Source organism: Vipera berus (assembly GCF_964194415.1).
Source record: "Vipera berus genome assembly, chromosome: 5".
NCBI lineage: Eukaryota > Metazoa > Chordata > Lepidosauria > Squamata > Viperidae > Vipera > Vipera berus.
The window spans coordinates 67,347,545-67,369,905 of record NC_138207.1 but is presented as its reverse complement, the minus strand read 5'-3'; the positions used below and the strand labels follow the sequence as shown (position 1 = coordinate 67,369,905).

Here is a 22,361-nt window from a genome sequence, read left to right as displayed (position 1 = left end):
TTTTCATATGTATGACTGTTGCAGCATCCCCAGAGTTATATAATCAAAATTCAACCTCTTGGCAACTGGCATGCATTTATGACAGTTGCAATGTCCCAGTGACGTCATCACCTTTTATGATCTTTTGACAAGCAAAGTCAGTGAGGAAGCCAGCTTCATTTTACAACTGTGGCAAGAAAGGTCATAAAGTGGGGTAAAACTCCCTTAACAATTATCTTGCTCAGCAACAGAAACTTTGGGCTTTGGTGGAGCAGTGGGCTAATGCCTCCTTAAGTAACACCAGCTGCCTGCAATTAGTGCAGGTTCGCATCCCACCAGGCTCAAGGTTGACTCAGCCTTCCATCCTTCCGAGGTAGGTAAAATGAGGACCCAGATTGTTGGGGGCAATTAAGCTGACTTTGTAATAATGCCGCTTGGGGTGTGTGTGAAAGCCCTAATAAGCAGGCATATACATAGAATGAAGGCTACTGCTAAGCTTGTAAGCCGCCCTGAGTCTTTGGAGAAGGGCGGGATATAAATGGAATAAAAATAAATAAATAAAAATAAATAAATAAACTGTGGTTTTAAGTCGAGAACTACCCGTACAAACACCTGTACAAACTCTGTGGATAGGCAAAGCCTTCTGGAATGCCCCAGGCTGAAGAAAAATAACGTTTCCACTCATCCCAAACGAGGACACCAGACACCAACTACGTTTTGCATGAGGCGAAGCCAGCCGTGAGGTAGCGGTGCTTTCAAGAAGCCAGGGTTAAGCAAACCGTACTTTAGCGGGCTGCGCGAACCAAAATTTTCCTTTACAATAGGCAACAGCTCCCAAGCCAGGGGTCTTCAAAGTTGGCCCTTTTATGACTTGTGGACTTCAACTCCCAGAATTCCTCAGCCAGGCATGCTGGTTGAGGAATTCTGGGAGTTGAAGTCCAGAAGTCATAAAAGGGCCAAGTTTGAAGACCTCTGTCCCAAGCTATCCGGAGCGCGCCTTTTCACTTCTTGGAGCGCCCCGAGTCGCGTCCTGGCCTTCTAGCGCCGTTACCTCTGGGGGTTACGGAACTGCCCCAGGGAGAGCTCCGGGCTGCCCGTCGGGCCTTGCCATTCAAAGCAAAAGCTGCGCGGGCGACGGAACCTTTGCCTTCCGCGGCTAAATTAAGAGGATTGGCTATGGAGAAAAGAGGAGGCGGAGTGCCGGGCGCGGAGTCCCCCCCCCCCCCAGAGAAGCGGCCCAGCGAGTTTAGCGCGGACAGAGGTGAACTGGCTGCCCGGGCCGGGCCTCCATGAACTTGTTGGAGAAGCGGCGGCGAGGCTGGCCGGAGGAGCTCTGCGCCTCTCAACCCGAGCGCGTAAGTTTTTTTTTTTTTAGGACTGCGCAAGCCAGCGCCATTGCCCGGGCGGCCGGGCGGCCGGCCTGGAAAGAGGTAGTCTGAGCATGCGCGACGCGACGACCCGTTCATTCAAGCCGCTTTGCCCTCCCTTGCCTGCGCCTTCGCTCTGTTTTTGCAAACCGCTGGAGAAACGGGCGGTGCTGAAAGCGGGCCGGCTGCACGTTCAAAGGTTGCCCTCCTAAAATTTGGCCGAAGGGCCGGCGCTTCCTCCCAGTAAACGGAGAGGGAAGAACTGCAGGGAAAGGAATACGATGGGAAGAAGGAAATAAAACTCACGGGCTGGGGGACACTCGCTTCAGGGGTAGGCAACCTCGTCTCTTTTATGACTCATGGACTTCAACTCCCAGAATTCCTGAGCCAGCCAAGCTGGCTCAGGAATTCTGGGAGCTGAAGTCCATGAGTCATAAAAGAGCCGAGGTTGCCTACCCTTGATCCAGACTTTTCCCGTAGCTGCGGTGGGACTTTAGAAAAGGGCTGACAAGAGGTTCTTCGCAAGTTAACTTCTCCGCCTCCTTCCCGCGGGCTCCTTTTTAGAGTCGTAAGGCATCAGGCAATATCTTGAGTTGGTCTCATCGGAAGTAACGGCGTCTCTGGCTTGCAGATCTGACGAGCTGGAATATTTCAGGCTTTTCCCCCCCCCCCCTTTTCGCCGACTTTCCCGCTGGTTCATAACGGGCCCCTGCGGGGCGGGTTGCTGCTCCTTAGGAAAAAAAAATTACCTGGACACCTCGTCCTTCGATTGCAAATGATCTCTGAAGAGGTTAAGGAAAAGGGGAGAAGTTGGGAAGTTTGGGCACAGAGCCCAAAACCTGTTATGGTTGCTTTCTTGTCCCCCCTTGTCCCTCAGTTTTTCCTTTAGATTCGCAGGAGAGCAGCAGCTATTGGGAGAGGCCAGACCTGCGTGTGCACACACACACACACACACACACACACACACACCTACCAGGATGTGGCAATGAGTTTCCTCAGAGATCTTCTATTGGGAGAGGCCAGACCTGCGCGCACACACACACACACACACACACACACACACACACACCTACCAGGATGTGGCAATGAGTTTCCTCAGAGATCTTCTATTGAGAGAGGCCAGACCTGCACACACACACACACACACACACACACACACACCCCTACCAGGATGTGGCAATGAGTTTCCTCAGAGATCTTCTATTGGGAGAGGCCAGACCTGCACACACACACACACACACACACACACACACACACCCCTACCAGGATGTGGCAATGAGTTTCCTCAGAGATCTTCTATTGGGAGAGGCCAGACCTGCACACACACACACACACACACCCCTACCAGGATGTGGCAATGAGTTTCCTCAGAGATCTTCTATTGAGAGAGGCCAGACCTGCACACACACACACACACACACACACACACACACACACCCCTACCAGGATGTGGCAATGAGTTTCCTCAGAGATCTTCTGATCCCCATTTTGAGCCTCAGACTGGAGGATGAGCTTAGCTGGAGAATTTTGGTAGCCTAGTGCAAACCAATAAATAATAATGAAAATAATACATGGAAGAGGATCAGATTAGCTTTGGGTTTCTTGTTGATTGAAAAGAAAGCAAATCATTTTGGGCTACTCGCATTTCCTGTTTCTAGCCAATGCTGGTCAACATGAAGACTATGTACAATTTGGCCTGTTGAGGGAGGCTAGCAGATCCAGCTGCACAAACTGTAATGATCACTAGCCGTGGGAATCAGAATTGCCCCCATAATGTTTCACAACCAGTAGGACAAAGTGCAGACTTTAATTAAAACTCTTAATACAGTATAGCTTTCTCTATTCCACCTTCATGCTGTCTAGATTCACTGGAGTACAACTCCTGGAATCCCTAACCAACTGATAGAAGTTATTAGGAATTGCAGCCTACCATATCTGGACAACACTGCGTAGGGAAAATTTTCCTAATCTTCCATATTTTCTCTGAAGAAAGAAGAAGGAAGGAAAGGAAAGGAAAGGAAAAGAAAGAAAGAAAGAAAGAAAGAAAGAAAGAAAGAAAGAAGAAAGAAATTGCTACTGAAAAAAAGGCATTTCTTGGACTTCTATCATGAAAGCTAATAATAGCTGTTTGCCAATCAAAGATTGGTAAGAGTATGATCTAAGTTCTACTCCAAGCTTTTTCTTCTGACCCCTGTGAATTCCAAAGCAATTATTTTAAAACTCAGGTCTGGGCCATAAACTTCAGCCTCGTGGACCAGTTCTAGTATTTGTAAATCTAAAGTATTTCTGACAGATACTTTTAGTGCTTCTTCAAAAATCTTCAAATGATTCTCCATCACCTTCCCTTCCTGGAGGGTCCTCTCATCCATCAGGCTGTGCCACTCTTGCAAGAAAATAGCAGATTCTGACAAGGAAATTTCATGAGCTGTCACGGAAGTGAGAATGGAGAAAGATGTACCAGCTTGTATATACATAAATGTCAGAAACCATCACTCAGTTATAAATTTACACCGCAGATGCTACTGGCATAACTCTTTGCTGGTTCAGAGATACTAGGATCAGGTAGAACGCTGAAAGGATGGGGAGAGGGAGGATAGATGTGTGCACTTAAAAATATTGCCTGGGGCTGGAAAGATATCCAGGTAAGTGGCACCTAAGATTTTTGTTTGTAATTTGAAACATTAAACTATGAAATCACCTCCTTCTCTTATTCTGAAAACTGGCTGGAAGAGAGATGTAATGGTATGTGGGAATAATCTTGGGAAACAGGAGGAAGATCCACAGGCTAGGCAATCTTTTGATAAGAGGCAGGTCAGTACAGGTAGTCCTCTACTTACAACAGCTCATTTAGTGACCATTCAAAATTACAATGGCTTATGATCATTTTTTACATAAGTTACAAAGTGACTTATGGCCATTTTTCACACTTATTGCAGTATCCCCATGGTCATGTGATCAATATTCTGATGCTTGGCAACAGAAGAAGTGTTCCAGGATCACATGATCCCTTTTGCGATCTTCTGACAAGCAAAGCCAATAGGAAAGCCGGATTCACTTAACAACCATGTTACCAACTTAAGAACTGCAGTGATTTTGTTTAACAAATCTGGCAAGAAAGGTTGCAAAATGGGATAAAGTTCACTTAACAAATGACTCACTTAGAAACAGAAATGTTGGGCTCAATTGCAGTCATAAATTGAGAACTACCTGCACACCGATGGGAAGAACACATGAGAAGCATTTCAGAAGGGACCCTCCCTGGTTTTCTGAATACTGGAAAGAGAGTGAGGGAGAATTGAATAGAATAGAGCTGGAAGGGACCTTGGAGGTCTTCTACTCCAGCCCCCTGCTTAAGCAGGTGAACATCTCAGACAAGTGGCTGTCTAGCCTCTTTTTAAGAATCTCCAGTGATGAAGTACCCACAATTTCTGGAGGCAAACTGTTCCATTGGTTAATTGTCCTCACTGTTAGTAAGTTTCTCCTTAATTCCAGGTTGCTTCTCTCTTTGATCAGTTTCCAACCATTCTTTCTTGTCCTGCTTTGGAGAATAACATGACCCCCTCTTCTTTGTGGCAGCCCCTCAAATACTGGAATACTGCTATCATGTGTTCCCTATTTCTTCTTTTCTTTAGACTAGCCAAACCCAAATCCCGTAGGCGTTCTTCGTATGTTTTAGTCTCCAGGCCTTTGATCATAGTTGCTCTTCTCTGAATTTTTTCCAAACTCTCAACATCTTTTTTGTGATATGGTGACCAAAATTGGCTGCAGTATTCCAGGTGTGGTCTTACTAGGGTTTTATAAAGTGGTACTAATACCTAGCATGATCTTGATTCTATGTCTCTGTTTATATAACCCAGAATTGTATTAGCTTTTTTTGCTGCTGCTGTATACTGCTGGTTCATGGTTAAGTGATCATCCAACTAGGACTCCAAGGTCCCTCTCACAGTTACTGTTTTTAAGCCAGGTCTTGCCCAGTCTGTACGTGTGCCTTTGATTTTTCCTACCTAAATGTAAAACTTTGTTTTTCTCCACATTGAAACTCATTTTGTTGGATAGGACCCATTGTTCAAGTTTGTCTAGATCGTTTTGGATCCTGAGTTTGTCGTCTGTAGTGTCATCTGCAAATTTGATGAGTTTCCCTTCAATTCCCTCATCTAAGTCATTGATGAAGATATTGAAGAGTACTAGGCCTAAGACAGAACCTTGTGGTACCCCACTGCTTACTTCTCTCCATGTGGATGTTGTGCCATTGAAGACTACTTGTTGAGTATGGTTTGCCAGCCAGCTACAGATCCATCTGGTGATGATGTTGTCTATTCCACCTTTTTCTAGCTTACCAAGGAGTAGGTTGTGATCTACTTTATCAAATGCCTTACTGAAGTCTAAGTATACTATGTTCACAGTATTTCGCTGGTCTATTAGTGTAGTCACTTTGTTGAAGAATGAAATAAGATTGGTTTGGCGTGATCTGTTTTTAACAAACTCGTGCTGGTTACTAGTTATAACTTTGTTTGCTTCTAGCTGTTTGCAGATCTTGTTTTTTGATTATCTTTTCTAGGATCTTCCCAGGTATTGATGTTAAACTGATTGCTCTGTAGTTTCCTCCGTCTGTTTTTTTTTCCTTTTTTGAAGATGGGAACCACATCAGCCCTTTTCCAATCCTCAGGTACTTCCCTGGTGCTCCAGGATTTTTGAAAGATGTGGTGCAATGGTTCTGAGATAATATCTGCCAGCTCCTTCAGAACTCTGGGATATAATCTGTTGGGTCCTAGTGATTTATATTCGTCAAGGTCAAATAGGTGTTCTCTTACCGTCTTCTTGCTTATTTTAATTTTTGTTTCTAATTTGTCTTTTGCAGTGGTTTTTTTGGTATGTTGGGCTATAGTTTCTTTTTGTGTGAAGATTGATGCAAAGTATGAGTTAAGCAGCTCTGAATTACTGAATTACTTTCAGTCTGGTAAGATTCTGCTAATGCACATAACTTTCGTAAGTTTATCCAACTTACATAAGTTACATAAGTTTGATTAGCTCAACTGGGTGTACTCAATAGTAGTAACTGTGAGAAGGATCTTGGAGTCCTGGTGGACAGTCAATTAAATATGAGCCAGAAGCATACACCAGCTACCAAAAAAGCCAATGCAGTCCTAGCTGCATTAATATAGACAGAATCAAGATCACGTGAAGTGTTTAGCACCACTTTATAATGCCTTGGTAAGACCACACTTGGAACACTGCCTCCAGTTTTGGTCACCGTGATATAAATATATGTTGCGACTCTAGAAAGAATGCAGAGAAGAGCAACAAAGATGATTAGAGGATTGGAGTCTAAAACATGAAGAATGATTGTAGGAATTGGGTATGTCTAGTCTAGTGAAAAGAAGGACTAGGGACAATATGATAGCAGCCTTTCAATATTTGATGGGCTGCCACAGAGCAGAGAGGGTGATTAGCTTATTCTCCCAAACACCTGAAGGCAGAACAAGAAGCAATGGATGGAAACTAATCAAGGAGAAAAGCAACCTAGAACTAAGAAAAAATGTCCTGATAGTTAGAACAAGTAATCAGTGGAACAGTTTGCCTCCAGAAGTTGTGAAGGCTCCAACGCTGGAGTCTTTTAAGAAAAGACTGGTCAGTAATTTGTCCGAAATGGTATAGGGTTTCTTGCTTGAGCAGGGAGTTGGACTAGAAGACCTCCAAGGTCCCTCCCAACTCTGTTATTCTTATCTGGACTACCTCACAAAGCCGCCATCACTTTTGCAAGACTGAAAGCATTTCTTCCTTCTTCTATTTTTAGTCTCCAAGAAACTAGGGAAGGTCCCTTTATAAAGTAGCCTTGGTGGAGCAGTGGGCTAATGCCTCCTTAAGTAACACCAGCTGCCTGCAATTAGTGCAGGTTCGCATCCCACCAGGCTCAAGGTTGACTCAGCCTTCCATCCTTCCAAGGTAGGTAAAATGAGGACCCAGATTGTTGGGGGCAATTAAGCTGACTTTGTAATAATGCCGCTTGGGGTGTGTGTGAAAGCCCCAATAAGCAGGCATATACATAGAATGAAGGCTACTGCTAAGCTTGTAAGCCACCCTGAGTCTTCGGAGAAGGGCGGGATATAAATGGAATTAAAAAAAATGCTTCTCATGCTTGTCACCTACCTGCTGAACCGTCTCTTACCAGCTTCTTGCCTTGGCTGCGGTCTCCCAAGGTCATGCCTACCTTCCTTTACAGGAGGAGAGGGCAGGCAGCAAAATCTATAAAGGTGTTTAGAAGACTGAGCAGCTAGAGTACTACTCAGTAACAATATTCATTGAATTCTTTCTAACACCATTGTGTTCTTCTTCATAGCTAAGGGGGAAAAATACAGTACAACGAGTACTGTCCTAAATGTCATCCCTTAAAAGTCAACAGTTGGCCATCGTGGTTTTTATAAGCAAAACGTCTATCTGAAAATATCATTTTATTTTTTAAAACAAAACTTGGCTTCATATTTCTAAGAATTCAATTGTTCAATATTACCTTTTCTTTTAGCCCTCTAGTGTTAATAATTAAACAGTGCTGAAGCCCAGTCCTTTGGCGATTTCACAGTACTTTTATTATGGGATTTAAAAAAAAAAGCTATTGTAAAGAGATTTGTAATGTGGGGTACTGGAAAATCTATTTTTAAGAGACTTGAAATGTAATTCAGAATTCAAATGCAGGAGCAAACTTATGACAGGAAAGTGAAATCACTAGTGACTTGTTATATGCTAATGTTGCAAACGGTGATGCCCCTATATCTTTTTCCTGAAGTGTTTTCCAGTGAGCTTTATAATGTAATTAAACCTATCAGTGCAATGGCATGTGCTTGTTAAAAGAGCCACCTTTGGTACTTAATTGTAGTTAGCCATCATTTGCTTTATTAAAAGTACATTTGCAAATATATAACAAGGCAGGCAAATCCCCCAGGAATTTAACCCACTATCTTCAAAACCCACACACAGCTCTAACCTACCCTTTGGCTGAAAAGGGCTGGACATGTTTCCCCTCTAGAGCCTATTAAAACTACTCTGTTAAGTGACCAGAGGCTGTTAACACATTAATGACATTAGTTGCTTCTTTTACTTCAGGGACATTACACAAAGCCTTTTCCCTCCTCTCCCCTTTTTTTTTGGTTGTGGGGGGGAGAGGGCTGACACTAATAGCATTTCTACGGAGAATTGGATTTGTTGGCGCGGTTGATCAGAATAATGCAAGCTAATGCCATCCTCATTTTCCTTGTCTGTCTAAAGGCCATCTACTTTAATGCTTTATATTCAGTAGAGTGAGTTTTAATATCACCCTTAAGGGGTGATTGGTCTTATCTTCAGCTTATGAGATCAGAGGTGGTAATTGGCGTCTCCTTTAATTTTTATCCCACTGATATACTTAGCTAAGAAAGTGCTCCCAGCCAAATGATCATGCAGTCATACCAGTTGACGAGCATAAGTTACCTAGCCTAGCCTTCCCTCGATTCAAACCGTATTGCAAAAAATATCATGCTAAGGTTAAAAAAAAAAGTATTTTTCAAGGTTTCCAGAAATAACAGAAGAATAGAGAATATCTGTCAGCAGTTATCAATAACTGAGTATTGAAGTTCAGCATGTCCTTCGTTGTATGCAGCTATATAGAACATTTCCTGGAGTTTTTTTTAAAAAGAGACGTGACTGAGATGTTCTAAACTACCTGTTATTAAATCTCAGTGCCCTTGCAGAGGTGAAATTTAAGTGAGATATAAGAACAGTAGCAATACCAAATAATATTTTCGCTCTTTATTATTGCCCTAAATTACTATAAAACTGTATTTTATATAAAATTAAGATTACTAATGTAACATTAATTTATTAATACATTTCTGTGTGAAATCCATAATACAGGCTCTAGTATGTGCTATATAGGACTGACTTATTAGAAAAGGCATGCTCCTCATCCCAATTAAGGCAAAATATGTGGGATAAAACTGTTGCTATTCTTCAGAAGCAAATACAGTTATATTTCCTCTACAGGTAGTCTTAGACTTACGGCCACAGTTGAGCCCAAAATTTCCATTGCTAAACAAGACAGTTGTTAAATGAATTGTGCCCCCACCTTTTTTTTGACACAGTTGTTAAATGAACCACTGCAACTGTTAAATGAACTGTGCAGTTATTAAACGAATCTGGCTTCTTCCATTGACTTTGCTTGTCAGAAGCCAGTTGGGAAGATTATAAATGGCAATGACATGACCCTGGGACAGCGCAACTGTCGTAAATACATGCCAGTTGTGACCATGGAGATGCCTGCAACTCTCATAAGCGTGACAACCAGTCATAATAATCCCCTTTTTAGTCTTATTGCAACCTCAGACAGTCACCAAACAAATGGCTGTAAGTCAAGAATTATGTCTTCCTAGATTTAACTCAATTATGCATGTCGTCCAGTGGTGGGATTCAGCCGGTTGGCACCAGTTCTGTAGAACCGGTAGCTAATTTTTTGTTGCCCAGGCCCAGAATGGATTTCCAGAAGTGGCATCCATACAGAGAACTGGTTGTTCACATATTTGAATCCCACCACTGATGTCGTCCCAAATTTCTGCAGCATTATGGATAAAGCAACCCGAAATGAGAAATTGGGAATTCACAGAAACTTTTTTTACTTAGTGAAAATATGAACTTGGTCCAACAATATTCATTATTGCTATACTCACTTTATTTTTTTGGTCTTTGATTTGTCCTTTGTGGATATTTCATCCTCAAAATTAATGCTGTATCATACTTCCCTGCATTGTATATGGAAAAACAGAGGGTGCTGCATTTAAAAGGAAAATTGTACATTTTCCTCTCGCCTCTCCTGTTCAACATCTACATGAAACCGCTGGGCGAGATCATTCGCAGCTTTGGAGTAGGGTACCATCAGTATGCTGATGACACCCAGCTTTTCATCTCAACTCCAAACAACATCAGTGATGCCCTCGACGTGATGTCCCGCTGCCTGAAAGCGGTCCGGGAATGGATGGGGAGGAACAGGCTTCAACTGAACCCGGACAAGACTGAATGGCTGTACGTACCGGCAAGCCAGGATACTCAGAACATCCCATCCCTTAACATCGGGGACAAGTTACTACCCCCTGTTGATAGGGCCCGCAACCTGGGTGTCCTCCTTGACTCGCAGCTCTCCCTGGAAGATCACATAGGAGCTGTGACCAAGGGGGCCTTCTCCCGGGTTCGACTAGTTCGCCAATTACGGCCTTATCTGGACCTGGATGCCTTACGTACAGTCACCCATGCTCTTGTGACCTCTCGCCTAGACTATTGTAACGCTCTCTACATGGGGCTGCCCTTGAGATCCACTCGGAAGCTTCAACTGGTGCAAAGTGCAGCGGCACGGACACTCTTGGGAGCCTCCCGATACTCCCATATCACACCTCTCCTCCGTGCGCTGCACTGGCTTCCAGTTGCCTTCCGTGTGAAGTTCAAGGTGCTAACAATGACATACAAAGCCCTACATGGCATGGGTCCGGACTACCTACGGGAGCACCTTCTGCCAATGTCAGCACCCCACCGTCCTGTGCGCTCCCACAGAGAGGGCCTCCTCAGGGTGCCACCGCTCAAGGAATGTCGGCTGGTGGCCCCCAGGGGGAGGGCATTCTCAGTGGGTGCACCAGCCCTCTGGAACAGCTTACCAACCGAAATCCGGATGGCCCCCGACCTCCGCACCTTCCGGCGCGAATTAAAAACTTACCTGTTCCAGCAGTCCGGCCTGGCCTGATAGCTCTAATTGGGGTCCCAGTTTGTATTTTACTATTGTTTTTTTCACTATTGTTCATTCTGTATGCCTACCTTATTCTGTACACCGCCCCGAGTCCCTCGGGAGAAGGGCGGTTTATAAAAACAAATAAATAAATAAATAAATAAATAAATAAATAAATAAATAAAAAGGCCACTCAGTCTTGGATAATAGCACCCATTGTCTGAAATTAGTGAGCTTGTTTGCTGTAGCTGATGGTGATAGAAGTTCAAGTACAATCACATATGAAAGAATGTGATCTTGCTCAGCAGGAAAACTACAATAATTATCCTAAATTCCGTTCATGTTGAACACAGCAACATGAGAGGAGAATATTAAAAGCAAGAGGGAGGATAATATTAAATATGCCTTTATGTTGGTTTAAAGCTGCAGTTAACGTTACCTAAAGCATATGCCTCCAAATGATAAGTTGTTATTCCTTGTGATCATGGTATACATATTATGAAACTCCATGAAGAATTCTCATGCAATTTCCAGGTTTTATTCATCTACTGATAACATACAGTAAAGCAAAAATCCATTTCCTGTTCAGAATCTGTGCTGTGTGTGTGTGTGTGTGCTTGTATCAACATACTAATGCACATACAAAACACGCATACCATTAATAATCATATGAGATGCTATTATAATCACCTTAACCTAAACTTTGCTTGATAGCAGACATCCTTTCTAATATATTTGGACTTTTCGACTGCAGAACAACGAGGTTGCCACATTTATGCCTCATTTTTATGAAATTCAATGTGAAGGTCTCTAAAGCTCTCTGACCCATTGGGCCTTGCCACGGACATGCTAGGTATGAGTTATTAATGCAGTCTCCACAATCAGAATTCTATACAGGTCTGTTTTTTCAGTTCCTTGAGATGTTTCTGATGCCTTCAAATATCAGAATAATTTGGGAGTCTCTATAGAAACCTCTACAGGTTCTGCTTGCATTAGTGTAGCATTCATAACCAGCTGCTGTATGCTAAATTCCTGCCTCTGATCATAAGTGCTTTAGACCCAAAGCAATAGCCTGGTTTTATTTTTGATAAGAGAAAATTTCTTCTAATGCATAGCAGTAAATCAGTTTTCTCTTTTATCTATCCTTTCATGCATCTTGCTAGTTATGCTGCTTGTACTTGCCTGCTACAGCTTTTAATAAAGGACAAATTCTCCAGGAACAAAGGAAATGGATGTTTTCCCAATGGAAGGCAGCCTGTCTTCAGAGGGTCTTCTCAGATTTTTATTATTACATTTTGTACACTCTTACTATAATACATATTTTGTTTCTGATTCACTTCCTCTAGTCTAGATGTATCCTGATTCATTTTCAAAAGTAGTCATGCTTCAGCCTTTTCCCCTTGGATATTCTTCTTGTGCTCATCTACTTTGTTTTAACCTAACAGGATTCTATTTCATTTCATTTCATTTTTGTTTATATTCAGATTTTTTTAAACTTTATTTCTGTAAAGGTGTATCCTTCACAAAATAAAATACTTCTGTTCCGGTGGCCAGTCAACCTGAGACAGGAATCGTGAAACCATATTCAGAGAATTGAAAGAAGATACAGGAAAATTTGAGGAAGGGAGAGAGAGAGAGAAAACTTTTTTCTCTTGCATCCTATTCAAAAAATGTATTACAAAGGTGTATAAAGGTTCACTTCAGATGTTACTGTGGATAGAACTTTATGGATTTCATGGTCAGCTACATCCCAACGTATTCCTACTGTATCTTCCATCTCCATCCTATTATAAAACAGAAAGTTGCAGAAATCAGAATACATCATTTTGATATCAAAATCCATTATACAATGTAATGTTTTCCTTTGTATTTTCTATTCCTCTCTAAATACTTGCTACCTGCATCATTGTTATTCAAAGAGAAAATACCCCTGAATCTAAGATAAACGAAAAGAAAGGTAACAACAGTCAAATAATAATGTTCTGCAAATGCCAATTTCTCCATCTTGCCAACCTTAGACTGGAAACTGCATCTGAAATCTTTCTGAATATCATTCACCCAGATGTATGTTTATTATTTGTACATGTGTATATACATATATGTGTGGGCATATATATCTGACATAATTACACCCTAAAAATAAGCAAGATTAGGAATGTGTCTTGTATTGCATTAATATCTATTGGCTAAAATTAACTGCATATACTGTATGAAGGAAGCCTGTTTATAAAACAAATCATACTCATATCACTCTTTTTATATTAATTTAATCAGTAATTACACTTATTCAGATAAAAACTAATAATAAAAAAGAAAAGGTATATATAGAGAGGGGGGAAAGTATAGCAGAGAAAAGAAAAAAGAGGAAAAAATGAAGTAACTTCCTGCTTGTCACAAGTATGTTTTTAAAACAACTTATCACCTTCTCTTTAATAACAAAAAAGTATCTCTTCATTCCAAGTCTCATCTCCTTATGTATAAGCAAGTCTTAGAACTTCGACATTCAATTCTAATCAATAAAAGTCCATTAAGTGCTACCAGAAACAACAAAATATTTTTTTAAACTTAATAAAAAAACAATTTTATCATCCTTTCTTTTCCTTCTGTATCTCACCCCTTACCTGCAAAGAAATCACCAAAACCTCATCATTCAATCATAATCAAAATCCATCAGGTTTTATCAGAAACACATAACTAGATTAATGTAATCAAATAGATTTAAAATACAAAATGTATTAACATCTCTTATCTGAGAACAGACCCTTAAAACCTTTTTATTCAGTCCTGATCAGCCAAAATACCTTTAATGTTTATAAGATATAGCAACCCATATAGTTTAATCTTGATCAAATAAACCAACTTTATATTCCTTTTCGTCATTCCCTGAAATTTTTGTCTTTATTCCCCAAATGTGGTTTTTTTCTTCCTTCCTTCCTTCCTTCCTTCCTTCCTTCCTTCCTTCCTTCCTTCCTTCCTTCCTTCCTTTCTTTTCTTCCTTCCTTCCTTCTGTCTTTCTTTCTTTGGCAAGTAATTATTGGCAAGTAATTTATGTGTTTCTCCTTTAAACACAATCCTTAGTTCTTTCTGGTTCCCTCTGGTGTCCAAAACTTCAGGACCCATCTTATCATGTTTTTATTTTTACAGTTAAAAAACATTAGTATTCCCACAGGAAGTAGACCTATAATTAATTTTAAATCAATAATTATTTTTTATTTTATTTTTTATTTTAATCCCATTTATATCCCGCCCTTCTCCGAAGACTCAGGGCGGCTTACAATTTAAGCACAAACCAATGTGCTTAGCAATAATTAATTATTTAAATTATTTAATTTTAAATTAATTTTAAATTTCACATCTGTCTGGATCTTTAGACAATTTTAAACTTTCTGTCAGAGTCCTTACCAGCCCTGTTTCCACAAATGATAAATGATGGTCAATAAGGTAGCTGGCTAGGCAGGAACATTCTGACCAGTGTTTATTGACGGCAAATAATAGCAAATAAAGTCAGCACTGGGAGTGACTTGCTCCCAGTGCCTTATATATAGGCAATCCCCTTAGCTCCACCCCCATCCAACCAGCCAGCATCCGGCACCGGTCCCTAAAACCAGCATAGCTGGCCTCCGTCTCCCCACTCCAGCGTCGTCTCCAGCAGTCCAGCATGCAGCCAGGAACCTCAGCTGTTCGGCGGCCGGAGAGAGAGCAGTCAGCATGCAACTGGGAACCTCAGCTGCTCGGAGGTCAGGCAGAGGGATTCCCAGGCAAAGGGGGATTCCCTGGTCATCAGGCAATGACATCAGCAGCTGTCCCTTGGCTGTCTCCCTTGCCCTTCCTTGAAGTGGCAAGCCCACAGGGCTTGACACTTTCCCAGTTCAATATTCTAATCACTCCTTTTCTGTTTACTCCAAGAAATTTTTTTCTCTGAGCCTTTGAATTCATATTTTAAAATCCTTTCACTATGGATTGAAGGAGATTCACCCAGTGAATACTGTAAAACCTGCTATACCAATGCTTCTCAATATTTAAAAAACAATAAAAAACAATTCCAATAGTTATTACGAAATGAGGATCCATTCAACATAAAATCCTTAGAGGCTACATTATGCTTCTGAGCCTGATGAAATCCCTCAACTTCCAGCTGTTTGACGCACAACCACAAGAATGTCAGTTCCTGCCATCTATTCACAAAGAGCAAGTGTCCAAAGTACATATGGGTGATCTCAATCTCTCCTTTCTCAGGAGTCAGTGGTTGTACCAATATCCAGCCACCAATTCAGCCATAATGTTCATCTCATTGTTCCGGGATATGTGCTTATCATGTCTCCACTGGAAATACTCCTTTTTGTTTTATTTTTTTAGCCCTGCCAAATCCAAATTTGCACAAGTTTACATATATACATTCCTTCCCCTTCTAACAGAATCAAAATGAAAGAGGAAAGGGTAGAGAAATGAGAATGGGAGAACAAAACTATATTAAGAAGGGTGGATATGTTTACACAGAAGAAAAGGCATATCTTGTTAGATATTACCCAAAGGGTTGGAATTCTAGGTAAGAAGCCCTAGACTGGCAACTATTTATCTACAAACATTTCTAAATTTTGGCCATCTATACCTGTCATCCATTTCCTCATTTTCAGAGCATCTTCTAATCTTATGAAATGCCCCTTCTTTGAAATCATAGGTAATTGTTTAGGGAAAATTCTTTCTTCCTTATTAGGTAAATATATGTTAGAGAAGGAGTGACAAAGCCTGGCGGGGGGAGGTCAAAAGAGGAATTAGCCTAGAGTCTCTACATTCCCACAAACAATTTAAGTCCAAACCCTCTTAAATTCTCTTAACCCTTACCTAGCATCAAAATAGTGCTGTTAGTTGACTAGATTCCTGTAGGTAGATATGAGCAATAAATCAGTTTAATTGGAAATTAATGTGTTCTTTCGTGCCTGACAATATGATGTCTATTTTTTTGTATTTTAATACAGAAATATTTTGCAGCCTTCTTAAAATAGTGAGATCTGTCATTTCTCAAGTAAGAACAATGACCATCATTTGCTCACAGCCATGCAATAACTTGTGGCTGCAATAGAGACAGAATCATGATTTCTCAGGAACAAGATGCATGTATAACAAGCATATGGGAAAATACTTCAAACTTAATTTCTTTCTCTTGTCACAGAAACGAGTGTGCAAAAACTTGGAGACTGTTCCACAGGCAATCACTCCCTGCCACCCATTAAGCAACTGTTTTATGGATTACTGGGCTGTGAAGCAGAATTTGAAGCAGAATGATCTCACTGAATTGTTCAGTCCTCAGATTATGAAAGAGAAACCAAGTTATACGGTATGTTTTATAAGCTCAGATCCATGCTATTAAGTTCCCTTTTTTTATAACAAAGATGTCAAATAGTGATTATTAGGTTGTTTTGAGAATTCTGTATATATGTGCTTATTAATCAGATATTTACGAATAATGACGCCAAAGCCACTGCCCAGCCGTGCCCAAGATGTATTGCTGGCGAATCTGTAAGTATATTAACCCTCTTACTATGACGTAAGATAGGCTTGTTCTTAAATATTAGAGCCATAAAACATAAGGTTAATAAAAAAAACCAGCAATTACATTTCTCAGGGATAAAGCATGTAAATAAAAGCAGCAGATTGATTTAGTTTTTTCTTGGCATGCTACCAGAGTACAAACTAATATGTTTCCTGCATTAGGTTGAAAATATAGGGAGTGCAGGCTCGTTTTTCAAACACACTCTCTAGAAAGCAGAATTTAGTCACCTAAATTAATCTCAATGCAAGTTAAGGCATGTATTACTCTATTCCTGTTTGGAGACACTTGAGATTTACAAAGAGATTTTAGAAATATATCTACAAAATTGAAAGAGGGGAGAATTGCATATTATTCTTTGATATGTTTAACCTAAGATGTAACTTAATTCAACTGTGGTTAAGCAGAGTTGCTTTTAACCCAAGGAAGATGATATTCCTCCAAGCCAAAATTCTTAGTGCAAATTTCCAAATATTTTAATGAGGCTCTTAATTCCATTCCCAGCTGTGCATTTTTTTTAAAAAAATTTAAGACTGAATAATTGGTCAGAGTAAAAGTAAGAAAATAAGCAATTAAAACAAAGTAAATAAGGGTATGATTTTTAACTTGTTTTTATCAAGCTAGACTAGCCCTTAGAATTGAAATCTCCATTCATATTCTAATACTATGAGAACCAGTGAAAACAGTTATTTATGAACAACTTTGATAAATGGAAAATTAAGTCTGAGTAAATATTTTATTTTGTTTCTATGTAATATTTGAAGTAGATTCTCCTTCATATATTCCACAGTGATGTTTCTGGAAAAAGGAGGTAATGCTTTTTAACTAAAAGTTGATACATCTTTTATCTTAGGATAAGTTGGCTGCATTTTATTTCTAACGTTTATTAGCCATAAACTTAAGAAACATTGAGAACTGAAATGGTATCTGTTTGCTTAAATACTGTAGCTTTAAAGAAGGATTATATGATTTCATGGAACATGTTTTCATAGATAGTAGACAAGTGAGCTACTACTCTTGTTACCAGCACGGAAAACAGAGTTTGGCTACTTTAGTATTCTCATTTTGTCTTGCTGACTCTTCTTTAAAAGAAAGCTGGACATTTGTACGTTTACCAAAGTCATTATTATGTCATTTAAAAGAAAGAAAAAAATTGTGCAGATTCAATTTAAAAAAACATAGGCTCTTTGGAAATTGCACTGGAGTTCACACACTGTGCTAAGATTTAATGCAACCTATTTGGTTTTGATAGTGAATTATATGGAACCAACCGTTGTAGGCTGAAAACTTTCTTTGTACTTCAATGTGGTAAATTAATCCAACCAACTTGGGTTATTCAGCAAACCATGCTGGATGTCAGTTCAGCCTTTATCTGAATGAACATGTCCAGCCCTAGTTAGTGCCTGGCTGTCAGCCACATGATTCTTTTTCCAGCCTAGTATTTATTACCTCCCAACTTTGACAAAACTGCAAATCTTGCTGTAGTACATTTCTTCTATATCTTTATTGTGATAGAAAATATCTGTATAACAAACCTTGCTTTCAATTAATACAATTTATTTTTCATTATAGGGACATTTTGGCCATATGATGGGCTTATAGAAGATCAAAGGACATTGATGCAACAGTCCTTCAAACTTATGTATGATAATACTTTCCCCACTTCTCTTAAAAACTCCTATAGGTGTAAAAAAGAAATAAATATGTAACATTTTTAAGTGTTTTCAGTAGAATTCCATTTTGGTTTGCTTTTTAATATTCTGCATTATCCATTGTTTAGAAAAAAAGTTCTTCACTTCTAATACATACATAACATGTACTATTAGAAGTATATTTTCCTGACTATAAATTCTTAACTGAATTATTTTCAGTCTTTGCAAGCAACTCATTTGACTTATTTTTATTTCTTTTTTTTTTATTGAAAAGTTTTAACATACAATTTTTCCCTTAGAAAATCCCCCCCACCCTTCTCCCTCCCCCCCTTCCTCCCCCCCTCCCCCCCCGACTTCCCAGAGCTAAATACAAGGTATGTATAAAAAAAACACAATCATAAACAACCATATATTAACAACCATAAACTCTAAAATCTATCACTCTCTAGCTTATATAGGATAAAACAAACCTTAGTAATATTAAATATATATAAAAAAAACTAATATAGAAAAAGAAACAAAGAAAAAAGCCTTATTCAAATATAAAACTTCTTAACCCTATACTTATTCTGGATAAACTCAAACCATTCTCTCCCTTCCATAATATAGCGTTCCTGCAAGTAATCTTGCAAATAGGCCGAAATCTTCGCCATTTCAACCAAGTCGGAAACCTCTAAAGCCCACTCTTCTATGGTCGGCAGTTCCTCTTTCCAGTACTAACCTATCAAAAGTCTTGCTGCCGTAGTTAAATTCAACATCAACTTAGTATGTTCCACCAAACTTTTAGGCTAATGATTCAGATACATACTTAGCTTTTTAAAATCTAAATACCTTCTATAAAACATTTTGTAAAAATTCTTAGATTTCAAACTTGTTTAAATTTTACATTCCTCACCCAAATCTTTTCCCACCTCCCACTACTTGGCTGTAAGTACGTTGTGAAAGTTCCATAGACTTCTGCTGTTCTTGTTCTTTTATCTTTTTTGATCGTTTTAAAGCAGCACGCGTCACCCTCTGTTCTCTAGGATCATCCAAAGGTGTTATAACTTGATCTCCTCCAGCACCATTCTCCTCTGTCTGTCCATCTTCAGCCTCTTGATGTTCTCCTTCTCCAGATCTCTTTGCAGCTTCCAGAAGTGTTAATGGGGTTGCTTTTAAAACATTATTGTAAAAATCACGCGCTTGCATCACAGTAACCAGACGGTACCTTTTACCTTCATGCATCACCATCAACCCAGCTGGGATCTCCCATCTGAACCTTATATCTCGTTGCTTGAGCTCTTGCACAAGAAATGTAAAATCCTTCCTTCTCCTTAAAATCTTTGGAGGAATTTCTTTTAGAACCAGAACTTCTTGATCAGCAATCACGACTTTAGTGTCATAGGCAGCTTGTATAACTTCATCTCTAATTTCCCTTTTTGCAAAATAAACCACCACATCTCTAGGCAACTTTCTCTGTCTAGCAATCCATGAATTCACACGAAACACTTTATCCATGCCTCCTTTTATTTCGGATGCTGGCTGATTCAATACCACTTCAAGAGCCTCAGAAACCAGCTGCTTTAGATCTTCCTTAGTATTCTCCTTTAAACCTCTGATTCTAATGGCAAACTGCATCTGGAAATATTGAGCAAGACTCAATTCTCTATCCATTTTATCTCTTAAATCTTCATTCTCCAGTACTTTTGCTTCTAATATGGCATTCTTTTGAGTCAAATCTTCCACTTTTTCATCCAAATCTTCCACACATTCAGCCACTTTATACACTGAAGACAAAATGTCTACCTTCATCACCCTGAACTTCTGTTCCATCCTCTCCTCCATTCTCTCCTCCAACTTCTTCAATTTCTCCTCCATCTGTGCAAATTTATCACCAATTGATTGATTAATTGATTCCAAAAGTACCTGGGCATGTTTATCCAAAGCATCTCGTAAATCCTTCAGTGTCAATACATCAGGAGGGTGCAACGCCTGTAATGATGATTGTTGCACCGGAGAAGATCCACCACTCCGAAGAGTTTTAGGGGGAGGTTTAGCCGCCATCTTTAACTTTCAATTGTGACGCACTTTCACTTAAAGTTTAAAAAAGTCCATCAAGCTCGAGAGTAAAATAAAATAATCCTCTTCACCTTTTCCTCTTGTACCGCTCTGCCTGCTCCTTTTAATCCATAGTCCTTCCTTCAGGCAGGGGTGGTCGCAGACGCCTGGCTCTGCTCCATGAAATCAGGAGCAGAGGCGCTGGCCAGCTGGGAGCGACCCAGGCTACGGGGGAGTTCGATCCTTCAGCCGCCCAAGCTGCAAGCTCAGGCGGCCCCGGAGAACTCAACCCCTACCTGGGGCCTCACCCCCTCCTCTTCTCCCGAGGAGGGGGCTTCAAATTCGCCCGAACAGCTGATCGGCGCTGTTTCGGGCGAAAATCACTCAGCTGAGCCGCGGGCAGCCCGGGAAGGCTGTCTCCGGCGCCACGGAGCCACCGGAAGTCGACTTATTTTTATTTCATGTAAAAAGGAACTAGTTTTTATCTTAAAATTTCATTTTTTTCATTGCTCAGATAGGATTCATTCAGCCAACAAGAGTCTCTCCCAAAATGTGTGTTGTTTCTATACGAATTGTGACAGCAAAGGTCAGAATTAAACATATGTTTCAAAATAGAGATCTATTTTCCCAATCTTAAAATAATATTCAAAGGAATTAAATTTTGCTGATTAGCAATATTCTGTGCACTTCCAATCCTTGTGCTATTTCCTAATACAATCCCACAAATTCTAGAGTAAGGGGGACTAGAGAACTTTAGAACTCACCTCAAAGAGCAATCAATTGAGAGAGACTCTTGTTGGCTGGATGAATCCTATTTGAGTGATGAAAAAACGAAATTTTAAGATAAAAACTAGTTCCTTTTTACATGAAATAAAAAATAAGTCAAATGAATTGCTTGTAGTTCTTTGCTTGAAGCTAATAAACCTTATTTTAATCTGCATATTTGCTGACTGTCATAAAATGCATTTGAGGTTGTTTGAATTATTTTAAAATGCAAGATTAAATTAATTACTTTTAAAATATTTTTAAAAGGTATCCATCATATACATTTTCATAGATTTATTTCTAATTTAACATTACAGCAAGAAGACATAGACCTGCTTCTAATAGCAAAGTTTACGGAAGCACTTTATTTGAAAACATTTAGGACCTTTTAAAAATAATATATTTTTATACTAAATGAATTAACAGAAATGCATAAGTAATGCCAGCACTGTAATGTAATACCAGAATTTAAATAAAAGTTGTGCCATGTGATTCTATGCATTTTAGGTGAAATATTTAGCAACTGAAACCTGGTGAAATTAAGCTACCTGTGGTTTATTGCTCCTTCTAACTTTGCAGTTCAATCAAATACTTTTTGCTCGTGATTGTCATATAGTTTTGAATAAAATATTAAGAATATAATTGAGGAGAGGGAGTAGAATTCAGTTTAATTCTACCACAAAACAGCTACAGTATAATATGCCTTTGCAATCCAATGACTGAGATACTTCATTTATTCCTTCAGAAGGCTGTCAACAAAGCAGTTTCCAAATCAGCAGCTTGAAGAGACCTCAGACTGCATTCTGATGGACACTTATCTGTGAAAGAGTCTCAGTGAACAAGTGTCAGGGTTTGTCTTCTCTATGTAATATTTTACCTTCAAAGGTGAGGATGGCCTTCACTCTTACAACCTTCCAGGAAGTTAGAAAGGCTGTTTTTCATTTGGGCTGACTGATTCCAAAGCTGCTAATTCAGTTTTACGGTACAGTATTTGTTTATTGTTTATATACGTATTCTATAAGTTGCCCAGAGTCTAATTGCATTGAGTTGGTGTATACATTTAATGCAGGGACGCGGTGGCTCAGTGGGTTAGGACGCTGAGCATGTCGATCTGAAGGTCGGCAGTTTGGCAGGTCGAATCCCGAGTGCCGTGTAGCAGAGTGAGCGCCTGTTACTCGTCCCAGCTTCTGCCAACCTAGCAGTTCGAAAGCACGTAAAAATGCAAGTAGAAAAATAGGGACCACTACGGTGGGAAGGTAACAGCGTTCCGTGCGCCT

At 39.9% G+C, this 22,361-nt stretch overlaps 2 protein-coding genes across 2 annotated transcripts in view; one reads left to right on the top strand and one right to left on the bottom strand.

Moving 5' to 3' along the window:
• GLRX3 (glutaredoxin 3) overlaps positions 1 to 1,697 on the bottom strand; it is a 57,013-nt gene extending 55,316 nt beyond the window's left edge. Inside the window, exon 1 of the mRNA XM_081328873.1 lies at positions 1,653 to 1,697. The gene's annotated coding sequence lies outside the window, so the exon portion shown is untranslated. The remainder of the gene's footprint in view (positions 1 to 1,652) is intronic.
• Positions 948 to 22,149, top strand: LOC308668756 (uncharacterized protein C10orf143). The gene is given in 6 exon segments (XM_081328875.1): positions 948 to 1,334; positions 16,253 to 16,417; positions 16,534 to 16,599; positions 18,203 to 18,224; positions 18,227 to 18,272; positions 21,830 to 22,149. Coding segments are annotated over 6 exon segments (444 nt in total). The 5' UTR covers positions 948 to 1,268; the 3' UTR covers positions 21,909 to 22,149.
• The last annotated feature ends 212 nt before the right edge of the window (positions 22,150 to 22,361 follow it).